Genomic DNA, 26,239 nt, shown 5'->3' with positions numbered 1-26,239 from the left:
GCCTGTACTGGGGGTGAGTTGGTAGGGCAGGGGTCACAGTAATTGCAGCAGATGTCAGCAATGCAGCCATGTAGAGATAATATCCAGCCAGCTTCAAAATAGGAAACAAGAGAGGACGTAACCTCTTGAGTGCTAGGGCCCATCGCTGCTTGCAGAGACGACAGATGAGAAAGGTTCTACTTCAGTTCTTGTGGCGTGTAATTGTTTGTATATGTAAGACACATACATTAAATTAAAGATATATAGACAAACATGGGAGGAGGAAGATGATGAGGGACAAGAAATAGATACCATTGCAATAACAATAGAGGTTTGTGGGACAAAGTGAATGCTCTATCATTTTATGAAATTTTAAAAATGATTGCAGGAATGAAAGAAATGTGTACCTCCTCAGTCACTTCAAGCAACTTATTCAAATCATCTATATAATTTTTGACCTATGTAATTTGCATTGTAATAGGTTACTACAGCAGTGTTTCCCAACCTCGGTCCTCAAGGTACACATATACCCCTTTCATACCCCGTTTCCACTAGCTCCAATAAACCAAGTTTTTGCATGTGAGCGCACAGCAACCTTGGTTATTGTGCCGTGTGAAAGGGCAGGGTTGAAATAAGCTGGGTCGAGTGACCTGGCATTACAACCCTGGTCACGAAATGGTTGAACACGTGTTCAATCCTGCTTGTGATGTAGTGTGATGCTACCTGGGTCCCGTTCTCTGCATAGGAAGAGACGGCGCTTGGAGATGAGATCATCTTGTGACGCCGATGGCATTAGTGCTGGGTCGGGGCGTTTGTCTGACAGAGGTCTCAGCCAGGTCACTCCCGAGATGGGCGCGTGAACATAATCCCTGGTGCGACCCGGCAATCTAGTGGAAAACGGGTATTACACTGCCCGGGTTATTGCCGGGTTGACCCGGGTTACGCCTCGGTGTGAAAGGGTCTCCGAAAAATAACCCGGATTGAGTGACCCGGGAATCGTACCTGGGTATTGAGCATGGTTGGACACGGAAACGACTCAGGTCACGGTGCAGTGTCAACGGTCCGACAGGGGTTATCCAACCCAGGTCATGCCTAAAATGAACTGATTGGCGGCTGTGGGGCAGTCACCACCCACTCTTTATTACCTCACAAGTTTAACAGGGCAGACCCGGGGTCAGCGTAAATGGGGCCTACCCAGGAATAACCCAAGTCGTAGATGCAGTGTAAACGGGGTCTGACCCGGGGCTCATCCGGGACTGACCCGTGTTCAAAATCCCGGGTCGGACCTGGGATTTTGGTGTGAAAGGGGTTTAACAGTCCAGTTTTAATGATATCCATGCTTGAGCACAGATGGTTAAATCAAAATAACTGAGGTACTAAATAATAAATACACCTGTGCTCAAGTATGGCTATCCTTAAAACCTGGACTGTAATACCTCTTTCACATCTGAATGCTGGGTCACACCCGGGATTTTGTTCACGCATCCATCCCGGATGTGACTCGGCTGAGACCCCTTTCAGACTGGCGGCCTGACCCGGCTTGTTGCCGGGTCAATGATGTCACTGCCATCACGTGCTGAGCCGAAGCTTGGAGCTGGCTCATCCTATGATTGTGAATGGGACCCGGGTTATTGCTGGCAGTGAGAAAGGGGTATTAGTGTGTCTTGAGGAACGTGGTTGGGAAGCCCTGTACTACAGTATATGCATATCTGCTATGTGTATATGTATATGGGTTTATCTCTTACCTGCCAACACTCATAACAGTTCGCTACCTACTTCTCCCAACTACTGCACTGCTGCATGATCTCAACCTCCACACACCATATGTATTAATAGTGTCAGTCATTCAGCCAGTAATCTAAATAGTCATTATGTAGTATGCAGTTTAGAATACATAAGTGGTAATATGAACAAATATAGAGCAATTTCCTGCCTATGTGGCCTATCCACAAATCCGGATCTATATATCCATGTCCATTAATTGCATGTAGCCAAGCAGCATGTGTATTTCATATGTGTCCCAGTATTAAATGGTTGATTTGGTAAATCCGCATGTAAGAAAAAAATTGATAAAATAAAAAGTTAAAATGACAAGTGGGCGACACAGGTGATTGAAAGAAGGGTAAAATGAATTATGTACAGTATCATAACATAAAAGTATAATATAGACTAGTGCATATTTTGTGCTCCCAATTGCTGCTAATGCAACAAGCCCAAATATAAATATATAGGATTGGCACCAATTAAATCCCCTAGGTACAGAACTTGCTCAAACAGACAAGACCCACACGGCCTACATTTACATCTGTGTTTTATGTTTGTGTGTGCATCTAATTTGTGATCTGTTGAACGCTCGGCACGTATTATCTGTACACTCCATTCAGTGTGTAATCTGTGCATATTATGTGGGGAGGAATTGCAAATTCAGACTCGGAAATTTTCCTACCTCCCTTCAAAACAGATGACTCTGCCACAGAAAAATAGTAACAAGCTCTTAATTAACTCTGCTGAGCACAAAGCCCCTTCTAATTCGCAATCCAATTAAGACTAATCTGCTGACGAGTGTAATGAGGAGGCTTTGTAACTACTCTGAAAAGATGGAATCTGTATACTATAAAGAGACAAGAGGTACGTGTTCTTCTGATATCTGTGTATTAGGAGGAGACAAAAGGTATATAACGTTATGTCTTTGTATTAGAAGATGAGGTACCTGTTCTTATGTTTGTGCTAAGAAAAGGTGAGAGGTACGTCCTCATGTCCATGTATTTGATTAGAGTACAGATATGAGGTCTATTTATCATTTTGCAGCTATATAACAAGAAAAGTTAGCTTGGACATCTGATCTGAGCAATACTAAGCTCCTTGGCAACAGGGCTGCAATCAGAAATGGTGGGGCCCGGTACTGACAAAGTACACGGGCCCCCCCCAGGGAGAGGGGATGGATGGATATATATATAAAATAAGTTGAAAAAATTAGACCCACATAAAAATTCAGAAAAATTTGATTGAATTGGGTGGGGGGACAGGGATGGCTGGCTGGACTAGGGGGGAGAAGCACAGGGCAGGGAGGGCTGTCTGGACTGGGGGGGGGTGCAGGGCAGGGAAGTCTGTCTAGACTAGGAGAGGGACAGGGAAGGCTGGCTGGACTAGTTGGGGAGGCTCAGGGCAGAGTGGGGGACATGGTAGAGAGGGTTGGCTGGAACAGGAGGGGGAGCACAGGGCAAAGTCAGGCACTATATCTGTACCTGGTGTGCGCTTCTTCAGTTGGCAGCCGGAAACAGCAGCGCGCTGATGGCATATCAGAATCGTGACTGGAAGAGCTGTAGTGTCCACTGCTGCTGCACACATCGGCATTTCCCATAGGCTGCCGGGCCCGAGCCAATCAAAGCTCGCGGATCGGCAGCCAATCAGGAGCGGATGCTCCTGATTGGCTGCCGGTCCGGGGAGCTTTGATTGGATGGTGCCAGACGCCAGCCAATCAGGAGCGAGCCCTCCTGATTTGCTGCCGGTCCGCGAGCCTTAGCTGGCTCGCGGCCGGCACCATATTTGTTAAATTAATGCAGGGACTGTCAGGCATTATATAACTGTACTCCATGGCTGCCGGTGCAGCACCGCAGCCTCCCGGGCCCCCCTCCGTCTATGCTCTCTCCGGGCCCGGGACTCGAGGCCCGGCAGTCCCCCCCTGATGGCGGCCCTGCTTGGCAATACTGACTGGTAGCTGTAAGGAGACTCATCACTTTGCCTGAGAGTCTTGGGGCCATCTCGGATTCCAGTTCCACTATCATGGAAAATTAATCAAAAGTGAAAAAAAATAAAAATAGAAAAAATTGCTTAGGGAAAATGATTTATTCACTTATCTCATGCAGGGCTGAATCATGGACACGGTGGTACAGGCTGCTGCCTAGGGCCCTGTGCGACCCAAGGGGGCATACCTGCTTCCAGTTGCCATTATGTTGTGAAGTTTATTTTCTGCCTTTTTTTTTGTTGTTGAACTGTGCTTTCATGCTTCTTGGCTTGGATGTGGGGGAGAAGAAAGAATACGGACAGCAGTATCACAGCTAGAGCTGCAGGGGAGGTCACTCTCAGCTCAGTCACTTCAGTACCATAAGACTCAGCAGCACACAGGGGTGTGCTCTGATTGGAAGAGCTAATCACATGCTCCTCTAGGTAGTGGAGCTCAGCATTGCAGCGCAGCCTCATTGGAATGACACCCAGGCCTGTTTCTTTACTAACTTGAAGGTAACTATACAGAAGAAACTAGACTTCCTTTTCAGGCATGCTTAAATAAATGTGCTAACTGCACAAAAGGAATTTATTTCTGTGACTCCGATCAATAGACATATTTCCACAGTGACAGAAAATACTAATTTAAATCAATTTTAGCACCACAAAAGGTTGCTAAAGCAGCACCCACAGCATGACTCTGACTAGCTAAAAGTTAATTACTTAGAGTATGGGGACCCATATACCAACAAACCTTAATACCAGCGACATGTTTCGTTTAGTATTGCAGTGACGCTAACGAATATGCCACTGGTTTTTTAAATGAATTACCCCTCTGGTGAGGTCCAGCGATGTCCCCCTCTTCGGTGGCATCCTCAGCTCTGTTGCTGGCAGCCTGATGCTAATATTTAAAAGAGGACATACAGTAACCCCTTTAGCGAATGCTAAAGGTTTTGTTGGTAAATGGGTCCCAAGGGTTAATAAAGAGCTGAAACTTTGTCAGTGAGTTTAAAGTTTATCTCATTGTACAAGAGGACATAGAAAAATCACAGTGTTGTGTGGCATATGTATTCATTGGGGACACTGCTAAGTGGCATGTCTATTCATTGTGGGGCACTCCAGTGTGGCATATATATATTCATTGGGGACACTGCTATGTGGCATGTCTATTCATTGTGGGGCACTCCAGTGTGGCATATATATATTCATTGGGGACACTGTTATGTGGCATGTCTATTCATTGTGGGGTACTCCAGTGTGGCATATATATATTCATTGGGGACACTGCTATGTGGCATGTCTATTCATTGTGGAGTACTCCAGTGTGGCATATATATTCATTGGGGACACTGCTATGTGGCATGTCTATTCATTGTGGGGTACTCCAGTTTGGCATATATATTCATTGGGGACACTGCTATGTGGCATGTCTATTCATTGTGGGACACTCCAGTGTGGCATATATATTCATTGGGGACACTGCTATGTGGCATGTCTATTCATTGTGGGGCACTCCAGTGTGGCATATATATTCATTGGGGACACTGCTATGTGGCATGTCTATTCATTGTGGGGCACTCCAGTGTGGCATATATATATTCATTGGGAACACTGCTATGTGGCATGTCTATTCATTGTGGGGCACTCCAGCGTGGCATATATATTCATTGGGGACACTGCTATGTGGCATGTCTATTCATTGTGGGGCACTCCAGCGTGGCATATATATTCATTGGGGACACTGCTATGTGGCATGTCTATTCATTGTGGGGTACTCCAGTGTGGCATATATATTCATTGGGGACACTGATATGTGGCATGTCTATTCATTGTGGGGTACTTCAGTGTGGCATATATATTCATTGGGAACACTGCTATGTGGCATGTCTATTCATTGTGGGGCACTCCAGTGTGGCATATATATTCATTGGGAACACTGCTATGTGGCATGTGTATTCATTGTGGGGCACTCCAGTGTGGCATATATATTCATTGGGGACACTGCTATGTGGCATGTCTATTCATTGTGGGGTACTCCAGTGTGGCATATGTATTCATTGGGGACACTGCTATGTGGCATGTCTATTCATTGTGGGGCACTCCAGTGTGGCATATGTATTCATTGGAGACACTGCTATGTGGCATGTCTATTCATTGTGGGGTACTCCAGTGTGGCATATATATTCATTGGGAACACTGCTATGTTGCATGTCTATTCATTGTGGGGTACTTCAGTGTGGCATATATATTCATTGGGGACACTGCTATGTGGCATGTCTATTCCTTGTGGGGTACTCCAGTGTGGCATATATATTCATTGGGGACACTGCTATGTGGCATGTCTATTCATTGTGGGGCACTCCAGTATGGCATATATATTCATTGGGGACACTGCTATGTGGCAAGTCTATTCATTGGGCACTCCAGTGTGGCATATATATTCATTGGGAACACTGCTATGTTGCATGTCTATTCATTGTGGGGTACTTCAGTGTGGCATATATATTCATTGGGAACACTGCTATGTGGCATGTCTATTCATTGTGGGGCACTCCAGTGTGGCATATATATTCATTGGGAACACTGCTATGTGGCATGTCTATTCATTGTGGGGCACTCCAGTGTGGCATATATATTCATTGGGGACACTGCTATGTGGCATGTCTATTCATTGTGGGGTACTCCAGTGTGGCATATGTATTCATTGGGGACACTGCTATGTGGCATGTCTATTCATTGTGGGGCACTCCAGTGTGGCATATATATTCATTGGGGACACTGCTATGTGGCATGTCTATTCATTGTGGGGCACTCCAGTGTGGCATATGTATTCATTGGGGACACTGCTATGTGGCATGTCTTTTCATTGTGGGGTACTCCAGTGTGGCATATATATTCATTGGAGACACTGCTATGTGGCATGTCTTTTCATTGTGGGGTACTCCAGTGTGGCATATATATTCCTTTTTGGCATTGCTGTGTTTTCAATATGTTTTATATCCAGTGGTACTAGTTAATAATATAACTTAATGTATTTTGTGATATCTTTGCTTGCAGTGTGTATAGACGTGTATTCATGTTTACAGTACATATTTCATTTTCTTGTGTAATGTTGAAATAAAAGCAATTTGTAATAATATGCGAGGAGGAAAAAGGATAAATAAATTTGGAGATATGTATAGGGTAAATAAATAGGGGCAATAATGAATTTGATTAGGGGGGCCTCAAACTTCTATCTTACCTACTGAAAGTCCCCAGGGGTTCTTAACCCAGCTCTGATCTCATGTACCGCTGAATGGGGCTAGTTGGTGTTGTAGCGGCGCACCATTTGTACCCCTCTCGATTTGTAGCAGCATAGAAATCACCCCCGATCTCACCCCTATGAGGCTGCGAACAAAATGTGTGCCTCCGGCAGTAGCTTAAGGTCTTAATACAGCTCCTTATTGGATTAAGCCAAATTTGTGGCCCCTCCTTCCAGTTTACTAGGTTTTACCATATGAAACACAATTTGGGATTATTACACATAATAATCTCTATATTGGCTACATCACATCTTGCGCAGCATTCAATAAGAAAAAAAATCTAAATATAAGAATATGTATAAATAACTTTAGCCAGTTGTATAACTACCAAAGTAGCAGCTGCATGTGCTGAACTAGAGCCTCTATGTGGTGGTCATCAAGCAACTTAATGACCTTTGTGCTGTGTGAATGCTGATATCACAAGGAATTTGAAGTCTTACACAATCTGGCACACACAAGCTAGGATTCTGGGGTTCCAAATAAAATTCTGTAAACTGACTGGTGCACAGTGGAGGGGATGTACTTCCATAGGTACATCCCCTACGGAGGTATTTAGCTACGGGCTAACAAAGCTCTAGTTACCCCAAGCCTTAGCTCCGTGTTTTGTTACTAGGGATGTGCAACGGACCATTTTTGCCGGATTTGGAATTGGTTCTAATTCGTCGTCCGGCTTTGGATTTGGATTTGCCAAACTGCGGTGACTGGCTTTGGATTTGGATTTTTTTACAAAAAAAGACAAAAAAAAGTTAAAATCACATCAATTTAGCTTTTTTTGTTCCTAGAGTATTATTAACCTTAATAACATTCATATCCAGTCATTTACAGTCATTTTAGACCACCTCACAGCTCACTATATTGTTTTCACCATTATTGGCCAAAGGCTGTAGTGAGCTGGCTGGTTAATAAGCGACAGAGCAGTAGCACAGACACCACCATTTTTTAAAGCACATCTATCATTGCCACACATCAGTGGCAGAATTGAAGGTATCGCAAGATGGTTACGGTGCTTGTATACACAGTGGTCTTATGCCCAAGCAATCACAATGCTTGTATACACAGTGGGATATGGCCCAAGGAGTCATGGTGCTTGTAATGTATACACGTGGTGTACAGCACCAAAAAAAAAAGGGGGGGGGGGTTTCAACTTTGAACTTTCTTGAAGGTTAATTTTTTTTTTTTTTTTACTTTTTATTTAAACATTTTTTTTGTACACACAGCCACTTGTAAGTCTGGAGTCTTTGGACACCACTTTAATCAGCATAGCATAGCGCAGTGTACATCAGCGTGCTCAGTGCCCCTATGCATAGCCACCATCATCATTGTATAGCGCAGTGTGCTGTCGGTGCCCCTATACATAGCCACCATCAGCAGAGTATAGCGCAGCGTGCTGTCGGTGCCCCTATACATAGCCATCAGCATAGCATAGCGCAGCGTACATCAGCGTGCTCAGTGCCCCTATACATAGCCACCATCAGCATAGTATAGTGCAGCGTGCTGTCAGTGCCCCTATACATAGCCACCATCAGCAGAGTATAGCGCAGCGTGCTGTCACAGTGCCCCTATACATAGCCACCATCAGCAGAGTATAGCACAGTGTGCTGTCACAGTGCCCCTATACATAGCCACCATCAGCAGAGTATAGCGCATCGTGCTGTCAGTGCCCCTATACATAGCCACCATCAGCAGAGTATAGCGCAGCGTGCTGTCACAGTGCCCCTATACATAGCCACCATCAGCAGAGTATAGCGCAGCGTGCTGTCAGTGCCCCTATACATAGCCACCATCAGCAGAGTATAGCGCAGCGTGCTGTCACAGTGCCCCTATACATAGCCACCATCAGCATAGTATACCGCAGCGTGCTGTCAGTGCCCCTATACATAGCCACCATCAGCAGAGTATAGCGCAGCGTGCTGTCACAGTGCCCCTATACATAGCCATCAGCAGAGTATAGCGCAGTGTGCTGTCACAGTGCCCCTATACATAGCCATCAGCATAGCATAGCGCAGCGTGCTGTCACAGTGCCCCTATACATAGCCACCATCAGCAGAGTATAGCGCAGCGTGCTGTCGGTGCCCCTATACATAGCCACCATCAGCATAGTACAGCGCATCGTGCTGTCAGTGCTCCTATACATAGCCATCATCAGCAGAGTATAGCGCAGCGTGCTGTCACAGAGCCCCTATACATAGCCACCATCAGCATAGTATAGCGCAGCGTGCTGTCACAGTGCCCCTATACATAGCCACCATCAGCATAGTATAGCGCAGCGTGCTGTCACAGTGCCCCTATACATAGCCACCATCAGCATAGTATAGCACAGCGTGCTGTCACAGTGCCCCTATACATAGCCACCATCAGCAGAGTATAGCGCAGCGTGATGTCAGAGCCCCTATACATAGCCATCAGCATAGTATAGCGCAGCGTGTCCCCTTAGCAGAGTGGTGCGCAGCATGCGTGTGCCTCCTTCTGTGTTTTTTTATACAAATACAGCCTTAGGGCTATATTTATCAAGCAGTGAAGCCTATTTTCCAGCAAAAAAAAATTGCCTTTATTTAATGTCAGTGTAATCAGAGATTTCTTCGGCATTAAGCAATTTGCCGGCGAATACTGGTATGACCATCGACCAACACCAGGATAGTGTAATCATGCAAATTATTATTGTGAAACTTGCCTACACATTTCGGGCTGCGGAAATACATGCAAGTATTCTTAAAGCAGCAAGCATGTTAAAGGCAAAACCAGCTTAATGACCTTTGCCTTACACAGTGTGATAAATCATATCCGCCACATGAAATTCCCTCAGTTTTCAAAAGGGCAAAATTGTGTCTGGTCCCATTTATGTAGCCAAAAAATTCACAAATGTTTATATGAGAAACCACGAATTGGAATCAAAAGAGGGACATTCCCCTTAAGAATATATCCGTTCAGATGAAAATTGAATTAACAAAAAGAATATTATCTTCCAGATACGTCTGGGGAGGTATTATTTGACACCTATTCCCAAAGCATAGTTGTTGCACATGGAAATTTAGTTGAACATACAGTAGTTGGCAACATTTTCATGTACTTGTCAAGGGCAATCCCAGCACCAATCTATAATGTAGGCCTAACACCACCAAAAAAAAAAACAATGTTCAACTTCCCTTATGCCACAGCCACCCAGGGCTGCCATCAGAAATGGTGGGGCCCGGTACTGACAAAGTACACGGGGCCCCCCCCCAGGGAGAGGGGATGGATGCATATATATATAAAATAAGTTGAAAAAATTAGACCCACATAAAAATTCAGAAAAATCTGATTGAATTGGGTGGGGGGACAGGGATGGCTGGCTGGACTAGGGGGGAGAAGCACAGGGCAGGGAGGGCTGTCTGGACTGGGGGGGGGGGTGCAGGGCAGGGAAGTCTGTCTAGACTAGGAGAGGGACAGGGAAGGCTGGCTGGACTAGTTGGGGAGGCTCAGGGCAGAGTGGGGGACATGGTAGAGAGGGTTGGCTGGAACAGGAGGGGGAGCACAGGGCAAAGTCAGGCACTATATCTGTACCTGGTGTGCGCTTCTTCAGTTGGCAGCCAGAAACAGCGGCGCGCTGATAGCGTATCAGAATCGTGACTGGAAGAGCTGTAGTGTCCACTGCTGCTGCACACATCGGCATTTCCCATAGGCTGCCGGGCCCGAGCCAATCAAAGCTCGCGGATCGGCAGCCAATCAGGAGCGGATGCTTCTGATTGGCTGCCGGTCCGGGGAGCTTTGATTGGATGGTGCCAGACGCCAGCCAATCAGGAGCGGGCCCTCCTGATTGGCTGCCGGTCCGCGAGCCTTAGCTGGCTCGCGACCGACACCATATTTGTTAAATTAATGCAGGGACTGTCAGGCATTATATAACTGTACTCCATGGCTGCCGGTGCAGCACCGCAGCCTCCCGGGCCCCCCTCCGTCTATGCTCTCTCCGGGCCCGGGACTCGAGGCCCGGCAGTCCCCCCCTGATGGCGGCCCTGCAGCCACCTAAAGTTAAAATAGGCAACAGTTCTGCCTATAAGTTTTCAATGACTGCCACTGCAAGCATTTGTCCTTCTGTAATCTTTCACCCTAAATGAGTGGGATGTGTTCAACATCTTGACAATCGTCATGTCTGTAATCAGAAGATAGGTATTACTATATTGACAGCACTATGGCAACAAGGTTATAATGCAATTAGAGTATTTTAATTATGTGGGCAGTATGGTGCTTTAACAACATGTTTACACTTATACTGCCGATACCATTACAGAACCATTTTAAACTGGTCGGCATAGTGCCATCAACATAGTATCTCCTGGCTGTCTACATGATTATTGAAATACTGTATGTATTCCAAATGAATTGCAGTTTACAGAGTTTGAGTACTTACAACATAAGGTCTGAATTGGGGTTGACAAGCAGTCTTTGGAATTATTTACTAGTGCCTATAGTGTACTTTATATGATGTGGGAGGGAGAGTACCCAAATTATATTTTTGCACCTGGGGCCCCCATTTTCTAGTTCCAACACTGTGCCCATAAAACTTTTGGTGATATGCATATGAAAAGTCATGTTTAATATTTAATTGCAGAGACAAATTGCATACCCAGAGCCGTAACTAGACTTTTTGGTGACCTGTGCCAGAAAGAGCATTGGCGCTCCTGCACTACCCTAGCTACGGCCCTGTGCATACCCCAGTCACAAATTACACAAAGTGACAAACCATGGAGGTGGAAGATTTCATAGAGGTAGCTCCTTGAAATAGGCAAATTGAACCATTTTGCAAAACCAATCTATCACAACTGAAATGACTGAGATATCAGGTCGAAACTGTCACAGGCAACTACAGTAGGAGTGCTGTAGCTGTGTACACTGAAGTGCCAAAAGTCATGGGATAGATGTCTAGTATCATGTAGGACCCTCTCTAGCCCAGCGAAGTCCAGCAACTCAAAGTGGCATCGATTTTGCAAGTGGACAGAAGCTGATATTTGTAGGTGCAGGATTTTGTTTGCATATGGACCTCTCCACCACATCCCATAAATGCCCAATTGGGTTCATGTCGGGCGATTGTGGTGGCCACACTATTCATTGGAACTGTTCAGATTGCTCCTCAAACCAATTCTGGACAATTTGGGGCCGATGACACCCGAACCCTACCATCAGCAAGAAACAACTGGAACAGTGACTCTTTGGACCACGCCACATGTTGCCAGTCCTCCAGGGTCCAATTAGCAACGTCATGAGCCCAGGTGAAGTGCTGTGTCCAGTGTTGTAGTGTTAACAGGAGCACTCTGATGGATCTTCTGCTCCCCTAAACCATGGAAGCTAAAGAATGCTGCACTGACCTGCTGGATTTGCATCTGGTACCTCCTGTATTGAATGTGGATGTGATTTGAGCCAATGTTGCTCGTCTGTTACCACAGGATTGGCCAGACCTCGCTGGTCACGATAATTAAGCACCCTTGGTCAGCCACTGTGCTGTCCATGGCAGATGGGTACACATGTGACACCATAGATCAAGGAATGTTGAATGTCCACATAACTTCAGAAATGAAATGTCCCATCTGCCGAGCACCCACTATCATGTCCTATTCATAATCTGATAATTTGCATTGCCTTGCCATGAGCAGCCTAGCTGGTGTTAAAACTGACTCACAAGATGTCATATTACAACTGATGCAGGTCTGAGCATTTCCAATATGTCACAGTACAGTGACACCACTTACCATTACCTTTATATACAGCTATCCCTTGACTTTTGGCACTTCAATGTGATTCGAGTCTAGTATCCCAATTGCTGGTGGTAAAAGGAGGTTAACAAGGCCAAAGTCCGAGGCGAGGTGTTCGGTACATAGGTGATCAAGCCAGGTTTAAGCAGGGATCCTAAAGGGGAAAGCAAAGCCACAGTCAGAGGCATAAGATCTGGAATCATAGTCAAACACAACCTGAGGTCAAAGTCCAGGAAATCCAATAGTAAGTAGCAAAGCAGGAGCAGCTAGATTATGGGATAGTCCACAATAATCAAGCCCTGAGGATACAGACTTCCTGCCTTATATCCCCACAACCTGCACGGGATTGGCTGTGGCCAGGAATAGGAAGTGGACCTCTCCAGATGGTCAAGTACTTCTGTACTGAAATCAAGGTTAACAACAGCCACTGTGGCTCATCTAGCAAAACACACGTTTATGGGAGTGTGGCTTAGTGTCCATCCCGTGTGGATGCCTTCTGTCTTAGTTCCAGGTGCCCATTCTCTCCATAGGCTACTCCGGCACTTCCAGCTATCGAAGCAACCTCCTTTGATCAACCTTTGATTGAGGGGTGACCCCATACCGGCCATCTTCTATCGCCGAGTAGAACCGCAGTAAGCGTGGATATGCTTGGGCCTTAATGTATGCTGGCAGCTGTGACATCAATTTGTAGGTTGCGCTCAGATGGCAGTGTTTGTGCCGGTACTTTCTGTGACTCTTTTGCTGCCTAATGTCTTGTTGAGTGGCTGCCCGATTGGAAGACCCTGACAGCTCGCTAACTGCCTGTGGTGAACCAGGTAAAGACACCATGAACTGTAAGAATTACAGAGCAATAGTGACACTTTACACAGGTTTAAACATTTTGGCTAAATTAATAGTGAATTGTTTGAACCCTCTCCTTATTCCATTGATCCATCCACACCAGGTGTTAAGACCTCGATAATACACACAGATCTTTGGTTGGTGTCAAAATCTTTCGGCTCCTCTCATTAGATGCAGAAAAGGCCTTTGATAGGCTGCATTGGGGTTATATGTGTCAGATTCTCTATGATTTTGGTCTACACAGTGATATCTTGAACTCTATACTGTATTTAATGGTTTCCTCTCCATCCCCTTTTCCTTCTAATGGTACCAGATAAGGCTGCCCCTCTCTCCATGAATTTTTGTAATTGCCTTAGAACTAGGGATGTGCAGGCTCGGATAGGTTCGAGTTTGCACGCCGAGTTCGGATTTTTCCCTCCAAAAAAACGGAACTCAGAAAGAGGCTAAACGTCATCTTGCATGGACAAACATCATCATTCCTGGACCATCATTCCTGGACCGTGCAAACTCGAACCTATCCGAGCCTGCACATCCCTACTTAGAACCTCTGGTACCAATGAACTGGTTTAAAGATTTGGAATACCTCCCACAAACCGTTTCTTTGTGGACGATTTTCTGCTGTTTGTGACCTCCCTGGAGACCTTGTTGGCTTACCTTCATCTGGATCTATATCAATATATCAGAGTCTCTTATTATAAACTTGATTCTACTAAATCGGAGGTGCCCCCAATAAATATTTACCAACCCTCTCCATGTACTCTTGAGGAAATTCTCCTATGTGTGGAATGATTCCCTTACTGTCTAACCTGGGCATCTACATCTCTGCAACTATCAAAAACATTTTTGAGGTTAATTTTGCGCCTCCCATCTTACTGAGCTAACTACTGCCTGGATGAATCACTAGGTCACTTAGTCCAAATGCTCTAAGGCACAGGTTCTCAAACTCTGTCCTAAGGACACCAAACAGTTCATGTTTTCCAGGTCTCCTCACAGAATCACAAGTGAAATAATTAGCTCCACCTTTGGATCTTTCAAAATGTGTCAGTGAGTAATGAATACACCTGTGCACCTGCTGGGTGACCTGGAAAACGTGACCTGTGTGGGGTCCTGAGGACCAAGTTTGAGAACCCCTGCTCTAAGGTTTCAGAGAAAACATCTTTGCATGAAACCACAGCAATGCTACTATGATTGACATAATAAGCATCATGTTACAATTCTGTTATACTCTGTGTAGGCATAGAAACGTGACCTATTCTCTGTACATTATAATTAAGAAAAATTTCCAGCACAGAGGGAATCTCTGTGACCACCCATTAATTTGAGTGTAACCTCCTTTATTATCTGGGTTGGCTAGTCAAGCTGGTTATACAGTGCCCTCCTGTCATGAAGTAACCTGCACTATGTCAGTGCACTATGGTATAAGAATCTCTAGGGAAAGAGCCAGGGTGAAGTCTTTTACCTGATAAAACTGGGACATGTATGACCACTTTGAGGTCTGCCAGTTGGCCACCATTGGTGATGCTGATGTGTGCACTCTGATAACCTGCTGCCATGCTGATATATTGCTTCTCATTAGAGTATTAGTCAATCCATGGATTTCCTGACAGAAGCAGCCAATATTTGAATTCAGTGGATGTTAAGGGCTCTATTTACCAATAAGGGCTATATTTATCAATAAGGGCTCTATTTATGAAGAGGCAACAAGCCTATTTTCTGAAAAAACTGCTTGAAAAAGCTCCTTTACTACTTAGTGAAATTTATCAAAACATTAATCCCAGCATTTACCACCATCCTCAAAGACCTTGATGGGGACAGCAGAATCATGCAGTTCATCAAATGAAGAAACGTCTTCAGATGACGGTATCTATACTAGTGCAGTCAGAGAGGTTTTGCTGGAACCTTACTGAGGGCCCCATTTATTAATGAAAGTAAACACCAGCTGCATTTTTCGTTTAGTTTTACTGTAACACATATGAAAAAGCCATTGCTATTTACCAATACTTAACCCTACGGCAAGGTCCAGCGAAGTCCTGCTCGTCTGGGCTGCCAGCGACGGGCTCCAGTGTCATGCGCATACGATTGTACATGACACGGGGACCCGGCAGTGCCTGGAAGGCTTTGCTGAAGCCGGAAAGGCAGCGCCGTGTCCCCATTGCCATCGCTCCCGCACATGCGCAGATGGACCGTTGCGCATGCTCATTACACCGGAGCCTGTCGCTGGCTACTTTAGGCTGCCAACAGCCCAGCGGACGACTGCACAGATGAGGAGGACTTTGCTGGACCTCGCCGGAGGGGTAAGTATTGGTAAATACCAGTGGCTTTTTTTCGTTTGTATCACAGTGATCCTAAACGAAAAATGTAGCTGGTGTTTACTTTCATTAATAAGTGGGGCCTTTAGTCACAGATAAATCTGTGATGATCTGTGGTTATCTGCGATAACAGTGACATTTGGAGCCAGCAATTACATTAACAAATGATAAATTATTGCTTTGTTTTGGCTTTTAGTAATAAATGTAAGCCTTTGGGGTTAACATTGTTAAAAGATTTAAGCAAGCATGACATTTGGGGAAAGGGGTAAGTCCTGTGGTTAAGTGTATTGCAAAGCAGGCCAGCCCCTAAGTTCTGCCTTGAACGTCAGGGTGACCTCGCTGCAGAATAAATTACCGGGGGCTGACGGCTGCTGGTTTAGCTGTCAGGACAAGCGCTTTCTCAGAAACCCTCGCAGGCAAATGAAGAACAGAGGCTGTGAACTCCATTAGCCAGCAAATTGCCAGTGACTATATTTCCTGAGGGTTTTGAAACATGATATTGTTTTACCTAGCCTGTAGAGCTTGCAGTCTAATAGCCAGAAAACTCTTTACAAGTTGAGCCTTAGTAATGCATCACTTGTATTATTTGTACTTAAGTTGTTAACAGTCTGTTCACTTGTAGCTTACATAGTGACAGAGCCCTAGTAAAATAACCCCATTGTCAGCCGTGCATTTCAGGTCGGGGTATAGATGCCCTTTTCTCCACAGAAAAGTAGGTTAAATCATTGTTGACTTGTATTAACACAAATTACTTCTTCTAATCTCTTTTTAGTAAATACCCGCTTCTCTTTCCACCCCTCCGTTGCCCTCCCTCCTCAGGTAGTTAAATATTCCACTTCATTACTATGATAATTGCTTCCAATTTCATGCTAATTAATTCAAAGGCACAATTCGCCAAGTTACCATGTTAGCCAAGGCTTTCAGGAATCTGCACACTCACTAAAGGGTGCCACACAGTGTGACGTGCAAGGACAAAAGTATATAACTATATAATAGGCAGAGTAGTGTGTGTATTTGTATTATACACAGAGCAGTGCAAATATGTATGTTATTCAAACCGCAGTGTGTGTCTCTCTGAATTATAAGCAGAGCAATCTGTGGCTGTATAATGTGCAGAGCAGTAAGTGTGTCTATTTTGCACTGACCTGTGGGTTTATCTGTAGTATGCCCATATCAGTGGGGATATATTTATTTTAAGCAGAGCACCACTTGTATCAGTATTATACGCAGAGCATAGGGGCGTATTAAGAGAGGAGGGGGCCCGTGTTCACTCCCCGTCCGGGGACCCCTTCTCTCTCCCCGGCTGCCATCAGTGAATTGACAGCAGCAGTAGACTCCGGGCACTGGTCTGTGCATGTCCGCAAGTCCCAGTGATTTCCTACTGCGCATGTGCAAAACACCAGAAAAATGGCTGCGGCGGCCAGTTTCGGCATTTTATGTAGCGCTACTCTGTGGGACTTCAGAAAGGTAAGTATGAAAAAAAGGATGGGTGCAGGGTGTGCGGTGCTGTTTTTATGGCAACACTGACCATTCTACAAACTGGGGGCGTCAAGGTCAGAGTCTACGTCTTCCGATGCAGATTTCCTGGCCCTGGCAGAGGAGTTCCAGCAGCCATTCTGAGTAAGCTTAGGCTTATTCAGATGACCGATGGTGATCTGATGCTGCCTCTTCGGGCGTAGCACTCGGATCTGCAGTGCTGGCAGTGGGCGTCTTTAGCCTTCAGACGGCTCCTGTCAGAACCTTTTTTACTGCGTACAGGATCGCAGTTGCAGGGTGAAACATGCCCTGAAAATGGTTACAACACACCTGTGTTTATGTTGACTCTGATGCATGCGCAAATTAATAATAATTGCTCAACTGTGTAAATATCGGCATTACAGCAATAGTACCTGTGTTAAATGAAGAGCAGTATGTTTATATATTATGCACAAAGTGGTGTATCTATACTATTTGCCAATGTATTTATGACAGCGCATGCGTTCTGATGCTTCTCACAGAGATGATTTAGACGCAGAGTGATTGACAGTAAAAAATGGTAACAGGTGGTAATGGAGGGGTGGTTTATAAAAAGCGGGCATTTCACAACAGTAAAGACATCTTGGGTCCAGCGACTGCGTCTATGTCCGTGACATTTACATATTAACTCACAGTATCTGCATAAAAAGACTCAGTCACGAGTCGGGACTAGCATACAATTAAGAATCAGGCCCTGTTATGTATATAAATGGGATGTACTGTAGTTACCATCCCGGCGGTCGGGATGTTGGCGATCAGAACACTGGCGCCAGAATTCCTACTGCTGTCGAAATGACAGAGAAGTCAACCCCAGGGTTACACGTTGGTTCTTGACCCTCCAACAATACAAGTTTGTCATACAGCATCGGCCTGGGATTAAGCATAAAATTCCCGAAAATTTGAAAAGGCTGAATGGACCCGGCTGTCGCAAAGGGAATAGTGTGCTTCCCCAAGCTTGGAAGAGCGAAATGGGGGGATGTGTGGTGAGAGGGGTGGTCTCTCACCTGAATTGCCCACATTCCGGTGGGATCAGCTCCCTCTAAGAGAGAGGACAACAAGACTGGCACGTTCTGCAACTGCAGTATTTTCTGGGCTGCACAGCTCACAGTGGAAGTATGGAATTCCGGGATTTCCAGGTCACCCAGAGTCAGCAGGAAATCAGCAGAGGAAGAGTTTGAAACTCTCATACACCCAGTGCTCTGGGCACTGATGCTGAATAGCAGCCAGCGAGTAGGTCCAAGTGACTGTAGTGCCAGCGACCAAGACTATGCTGGAAGAGCATGGGCCGATTGTAAGCACGAGGAGTGCTGAGACCTTTAATGTTCAATTACTTATTTTCTGTATGTACCTGTGTTTCCAGGCCTAAGTCTGAGTATGCTGTTCTTTAGTGTTTGCTGCCAGTAAAAGGACACTGTGTAATCACCGGAAATCTACCTACCGAGTCCTTATTTCAAGGACCCGTTTTACAATATGTATTATGCATAGAACAGGGTATATGTGTAATACAAAGACCACTATGTTACACCCAAAGCAGTGTGCATCTATGATACACAAAGTAGTGTGTGCATGTAACTGTATTATATGCAGAGCATTATGCGTATCTGTATTATATACAGAGAATTTTGTATATGTAATTTATGCACAGCCATGTGTGCAACTGTAATATACAGATGTGGACAAATTTATTGGTATCCTTACAGCTCATTGAAACAATACTTCATTCATCCAGAAAAGTGTTGAAATCTACATTTATTGTCTCATGTATACTTGCATGTCTTTGTTATGTCATAGAATAAAAAGAGATATATTATTCACCAAAGATATTCTGAAATGGCCTGGACAGATTATTTGGTGATCCTTAGAAAGGATAATAAATACTTTTTTTATAGTGATATTTCAAACTAATTGCTTTCTTGAATTAGTATCACAAATGTTTTCAATCAGTCATTCAACCTATTTAAATGGAAATATAAGTAGTCACTCTACTGTTTGGTCTCCTCTTGTGCACCACACTGAGCATGGACAAGAGAAAGCAAAGGAGAGAGTTGTTTGAGGAGATCATAAAGAATATTATAGACCAGCATGTTAAAGGTAAAGGTTATCAGACCATCTCCAAGCAACTTGATGTTCCAGTTGTAAATATTAAGAAATTTAAAGTCCATGGGACTTACTGGGCACAGTTAAACTTCCAAAGAGATACAAGCTGAACTTAGAGGTCAAGGTACGTCAGCGTCTAATTGCACCACAAACACTTTTGAGCTACAGTGGGTTCCATGGAAGAAGACACAGAAGGACTCAACTTTTGAAAAAACAACATAAGAAAGCATCTGGGAGAATGTCCTTTGGACAGATGAGTCGAAATGAGCTTTTTACTAATTCACATCAGCTCTATGTTCACAGACAAGACAATTAAGCTTTCAAAGAATAAAACAACATACCTACTGTGAAACACGGCGGGAGTTTGGTTATGTTTTATGGCTGCTTTGCTGCCAATGAGATATCATTGTGTCCTGCTTGAATCTAAGCAGGACACAATGATATCTCAAGACTATCGAGGTTTTCTGGAGCAAAACATACTATCAAGTGTCAGAAAGCTCTGTCTCAGTCACAGTTCATGAGTCCGCCAAGAGGATAATAACCAAAAACACACAGCTAAAAACTCCCAGGAATGGATAAGAACAAAACATTGGACTATTATGAATTGGTCTTCTATGAGCCTTGATCTGAATCTTATTAAACATATATGGAAAGAGCTGAAACATGCATTCTGGAGAAGGCACCCATCAAGCTGGAGACAGCTGGAGCAGTTTGCTCAGGAAGAGTGGGCCAGAGTACCTGTTGACAGGTGCAAACGTCTCATTGAGAGCTACAGAAATTGCTTGATTGCAGTGATTGCCTCTAAAGGTTGTGCAACAAAATATTAGGTTTAGGGTCCCATCATTTTTGTCCATGCCATTATTATATGTTTTATTAATTCAAATATTATGTTGAATCTAAAAATCAAGTCTGATTTCTATTAGGTATGGAATAAACAATGATGGTTAGCAATTACTTTGTCAGTTTTATGTTATTTCAGAGAAAATATGGGTTCTTTTTTCGTGGAAGGATACCAACAAATTTGTCCACATCTGTATGTAGAGCAGTGCGTGTATCTGCCTTATATGCTAAACAGGATGTAGTTATGAGACAGGCAGCTACGATGCCACCGGTCTCAATCCCGACGCTGAAAGTCCGACACGGCACTTAAGATAGGTGTTGAAATACAGAGGCTTATCTTAATCCCGACGCCAGAACACAGAAGGACGCCAGCCCAAACGAGGTAAGTCCTGGGCTCCCTAAGGCTGTGTACACATATATAGATATATCTGTACAATCTGACTGGTGGGAAGGAAAATTTGCTCCGTTTTCCAGCGTTTGGGAGTAAATTTTTATTGTTATACCATAGGGATGCTGCTGCCGTATTTTGACAGGAGGCATCCCGAAAGCCGAAATTACATACCGATTCCAATTCAGTGCATGTATCTTTATTATATGTACAGCGTTGTTTGTATGCATTATATACAGTGCAATGTATGTGTCTTTATTATTATATATATAACACTGAGTCTGTTTGATCTGTGGAACGCTGTATCAGTAGTTAATATTCAGTACAGCTCTACCACTTGTACCCCAGCTGTCAAGCCCATACAGCTGTGTACAGAACTTGTTGCTACGGCCACACAGATTTATATTGATTATTTTACTGGTATGTATGCTGCATCTGATTGCTGCACTGTAAACTTGTCAAAAACTTCTCATGCTGCAATGTAAATTAAAATAGGTGTATTTCTTTAGTATGGTGTAGTGCTGGGGTCTGCTATGGTGTCTGTATTTTAGAATGGAATTTTTAGTGATCTGTCAGAATTATTTGGGTAAAGTGTTTGTTGCACTTTTATCCTGAAACTGTTTTTTTCTAAACATATATCCCTGTAAGAGGACTCTCCGTGGTGTTTATACCTGTTTGTGTTAAGGCCAGAGACAGAAGTCTGGCACATCGTTAGGGTCTTGGATGTTCTCCAGATGATAGCTGAGTCACAGCTTTGTCACACTGTCCCTTTGCTAGGATCTCTGGCAGTGATCCAATTGAAGACTTAATCCAGCCGAGTTTGGCATGCGTTTGATATAAACGGTGGCAGAGTAGACTTCAGTGAAATAAAATAAACAGTTGTATTACCAACTATCATGAATGTAGAAAAAATGGCTTCCTATGTCTCATAAATAATTTGCTGTGGCTTTCTACCCAGTGATATCCACTCTATGCTATGAAATTGCATAATATAGAGAGATTTACAAAAGGAAGTTAATTCGCACAGGAAAAGACAAAAATAGGGATGGCAAATTGGTGGTTCCGTATCAAGTTTTTAGATTGATATGGGATCGCCATATCCAAAGTGATGCAGAAAAATTTATTTGAAAAGATGATGTTTCTAAATACCGATATTTGCTGCTGCTTGTGCACAATTGCAGCCTGCAGCAGGTCTAGGGCACTAGGATGCTGCTCTGAGAAGAGTGCTGAAATTGATATAATGTATTGCAGTGGGAGAATCATTCTACATGATATAGCAAGTGAGTCAATACATCTAAAATATCATGTAACATCATTCTGGAATATTGATAATTCCGAAATATTGCAAACTGATGCCCATCCATACTTATAAGGATGTTTTCCTAGGATATTATATAATCTACACAAAAGAATTGCAATACCCATAGACAGCTTTTGTGCATGATAGAAGAGGGTCCACAGCAGGTATGCGGTACTGTCATAAATATACCAACGTTTCCAGATGATTGGCATCAAATTTAGTTTAATAAATATGAGCCTAATAATTTTAATACAGAGGCATTACAATGTCCACTGTAAAATAAGTTAAAAGCATCTGTTTTTTATTAATTAATCTTTAAGATATCACATGGGGAGAATTCAATTAGCACCGATAAATTATCGGGGGAGAAAAAGGGAGGTAACCTCGGGCTTTATCGTCCGAGGCTATTCAATTAGGCTCCCTTTTTCCCTCAATACCTTTGTTAATGCCCATTAAATGAACGGGTTAATGTGTTTAACTTTTAACTTATCGGGCATTAACACCCAGAATCCCTGAAAAGTTCACGGACTTGGAGTTAAGTGGCTGTTATCCCCTGATAAAAACACACTTATCCGGACTTCTTTTTGGGTCTCATGAGACCTGAAAACAAATTCCCTGTTAAATGGGGCTAACTGAATAGCCCCTGGTGATCAAGTAACCCGCGGTGAATTACCGCGGCTAATTGAATCTCCCCCTTAGTATTTCTTTGCAAAATAATTATGTTTAAATTTAATATATTTAGATCTGTAAATCAGAAAAAATGGTGACAAAGTCAAATTTTAAATTTATGGGTTTCCCAACACCTACTTATAATAACATATTTAAAAATAATTTTTCTTTAATCCTAGACATCTATCAATATTGCTTCTTTAGAATCGATATGGTAACATTATTAATCCATTAGAAGTGCTAAGTAACACATATTGGATCTGTGAGAGATTAATCCACCAAAATTACAGTGATTGTCACAATACACTAATCTTGGCTGACATGTATGGCCAGAGATACTCTGATAAACCCAGAGCATGAAATATAATAATTATTACTATAAAAAATTATTACCATAAATAATTCCATTACATATGCCCTTATTGGTGTATTAAATAGCATATGTATAATAATGTGTGACTATTCTTTGTATTAACTGTAATAACAGATAAGCACATATAACTATTATGACTATCTAGCAATAACAAAATTAAATTCTTAGATGGATCTTTCTTTCTGAGCTGTAACCAATGATATCAGTGAATAATTTTATGGCTGTTGAATGACTGATATAGAGATACTTTGATATGCTAAGAGTGTATGTGTAGCTGTCTCTCTTTCAATCGAAAGTAAAGACTGCTTGTCTGTAAAAAAAAAAAGAAGTACTTTTGTCTATTTATCCACATAATCGCCTCCTTCAGTTAAGCATTTATCATATCTGTCCACGAGCTTTAGAATCCCCTTGTTGTACTCCGCTGTCTCCTGTCCATTGAACCAGTTGTTGACTGCATATGTCAACACGTCATCACTTCAATGGTGTATCTATAATGGGTGCAGGGCAGTGATGTGTGTTAAGGTCAATGGCTGGGGAGGTACACACTGTAACTGTCCCCTTACTATACTAAGCTTCAGTGTCCATTGATTCTCCTACCTGCATCACTGTGTCTTCTCATGCTGCTGAGCTCCGATCTCTAAACACTGCAGTGCACATCCTGGTCACGACACATCCAAAGTGTCCATCAGTGCTCAAGGCATCCCCCCATACTCAGAGGCATGCCTCTATTAGCTTATTTTCTGTGCAGCTTACTGACCTTGGTGTGGCCTGTCCCCAGCTCTGCAAGCAGTGTCTGACTATACAGAAGCGAGGCTGAGCTGTTGCTGCCTCATCTCTCATTTCCCTGCAGTCCCAGGGAGCTCCACAAAGCCGCTGAGTGTTAACTATAAAAATAATTACAATAAACAAATAAAATGTTTATGTTATAAATATCTTATTTGTATTATTCTAATCATTTTTATATCAAATCTTAGTAGTATGAAGGGGGAGGCTCTGCTTCCCCTGCCTATCTTGACTACATGTCCCTGGTGCAGGGTATGTGATGCCCACACCGCACACCCTGCACCCATACATAGTTACACTTACCTGTCCACAGTCTCAGGTGTCCTGCGTCTGCCTGGAGCTACAGTAGAGGAGCAGAAATCACAGGGAAAACGGCGCGGCAGCCATCCTCCTGGTGATTTGTGTAGGCACCACTTTCCCAGAGATCTTCGCATGCTCAGTAAACTCTGGCACCAAGCCAGAATCTACTGCACTGCCAAAGTGGAGGGGGCCACATGAAGGCTGCACGTGGGCCATCTCTTCTCTTAAACCACCCCAGCATCACTTCCAAAACGTTCTCCTTTCAGGAACTATTTGAGCTTAGTGAAATGCTAGAAATTGCTTGGAGCAAGGTCCCGACTATTGGATGAATGATCAAAAACCTCCCACCCAAAACTGTTGGGTGTCCCGGTTGATCTTGTCATGCACGTGTATTCAGCCATTGTTGAACATTTCACTCCACTTTCTTATATCACCATACACCTGCATTTATTGATGATACATTTTGGTAGGTATCACTTTCTGCACATTCAAGAATCCAATAACACTTCACAGGCAGAGGGATTTTATATAGTAGGGTTCATTTTAACAAAGCACAACATTGCCAAAAACAACCATAACCACTTAGAAAACAGGTTAAGGAGACCGACCGACCATGAATTGGGGAGGGGGAATGATCTTCTTGGCAAGAATGAGCAAACAGTCTTTACTTTCTAGATTACCCTTGCACTAGCACATTTAGGCCTTTTTTGTTACTCCCTCTACTTTTTGAAACCATTATAGCTGCCTCGAATTGCAAAAGAGCATCCAGTTCCCAGAATATGATGGGGCCCATTTATCAAAATGTATTTGAGGTAAAATCCCCGAAAACACCTGTTTTTGGGGGTTTACCTCAAATACTAAGTATGGCTCGGATGTACTAAGGAGGGACTACAGCAGGTATCTCCGATACCTATGGCCTACACCACGCACTATTAGTCTTCGAAGGCATCCGCCAGAACCCTCCCCGGCTATGGCGGATGTGCATGTGCAGTACACGGGACTGCGCATGCGCACCACCCCTTGTAGTGGCCGGCCACTCTCCGGAGACATCGCAGGGATGGGCTCCTTTCGGAGCCTGTGTTCCTGCATGTCCCGGATGATACATCCGGCCGAAGAGATCGCTTTTTGCAATGCAATCAGGGGCAGTACTGACATGCCCTGATCGCATTGCAAAGCGATCAATGATAAATTGGCCCCTCTGTGATCTGATGGATATTCTTCAAAGTGTTCCATCACCTTGTACAGTAGGACTAAGGGAGACCTGTCGGGCATCTGGAAATTATTCTGTTGGCCATTACCTTTATTGGGGTAGGAGAGACTTTACATTTGCTTTGTGCACTAAACATTCTAAAGCTCACTTTGGCAATGATGGGCATGTTTACAGAACCATTTTCTTAGAAATATATATTTCATAGTTCCCAATGGTAAATCAATCATTGTTTTATTTCGGTTGACATTTGTAATCAAGCTATGCCTTGGTGGCCATATCAGAATTTTTTCTGTGTTTGATGCATCCTTTTATTTAAAATCCTGGCATATGTTAAAAGTGAATCTATAAAAAAACGTTAAAAGCTAGCTCTAAGAGTGGGGCATTGTACTATATTGCCAGATTTTGATGTACTTTAAAATTTCTTCCTTGTGGTCGCCCTCCTCCCTTCTGTACCATCATCTGAGGACCTCACCTGTTGCCATCTCTCTTTAGCTAAGAGGCATGTCTCAAACAGCGCTTGTCATGTATAAAACATCGGGTCTCTAGAAAAATCAAAGCCTGTGATCTTGTTCCTGTGTGTTCCTTCTTTGTTTTCTGAGAAGCTAAGATTTTGGCTTATTAATATTCTCGCAGTCTGCTTGTTAAAACTTCTTTTTACTTTTACTGTTCTGTAAGCATTCCCATTGTACCATAAGCCATTCTTTTGAATAAAAGAATTCTGCTAGATCAATTTTGTCCCTGTTAACCCTTTAAATATGCTAATGGATGGTTTTGTTGAAAAACATAATTTTCTGTGATTACTTTATCCAAATTATAATTTTCTCTAGTGTCAGAAAAATATTCTGTATAATACATCAGGTTACTATGCATAGTGGAGCACATTTGCAA

The 26,239-nt window shown here is 43.5% G+C and overlaps 1 protein-coding gene across 7 annotated transcripts in view; it reads left to right on the top strand.

Annotated features, from left to right (window-relative positions):
• The window catches only part of PTPRT (protein tyrosine phosphatase receptor type T), a 308,272-nt gene that overhangs the window by 48,413 nt on the left and 233,620 nt on the right, over positions 1-26,239 (top strand). The window contains exon 1 of one of the 7 annotated variants that reach the window (XM_088480607.1): positions 2,560-2,607. The exons of the other annotated variants lie outside the window; for them this stretch is intronic. Coding sequence (XP_088336733.1) covers positions 2,577-2,607 — 31 coding nt within the window. The 5' untranslated portion in view covers positions 2,560-2,576. Of the gene's footprint in view, positions 1-2,559; positions 2,608-26,239 lie in introns of those variants that run through there. 7 annotated transcript variants of the gene reach the window in all.

This window comes from Taudactylus pleione, unplaced genomic scaffold (assembly GCF_031769625.1).
Source record: "Taudactylus pleione unplaced genomic scaffold, aTauple2 ptg000256l, whole genome shotgun sequence".
Taxonomy (NCBI): domain Eukaryota; kingdom Metazoa; phylum Chordata; class Amphibia; order Anura; family Myobatrachidae; genus Taudactylus; species Taudactylus pleione.
This window is presented reverse-complemented; position numbering and strand designations above follow the sequence as displayed.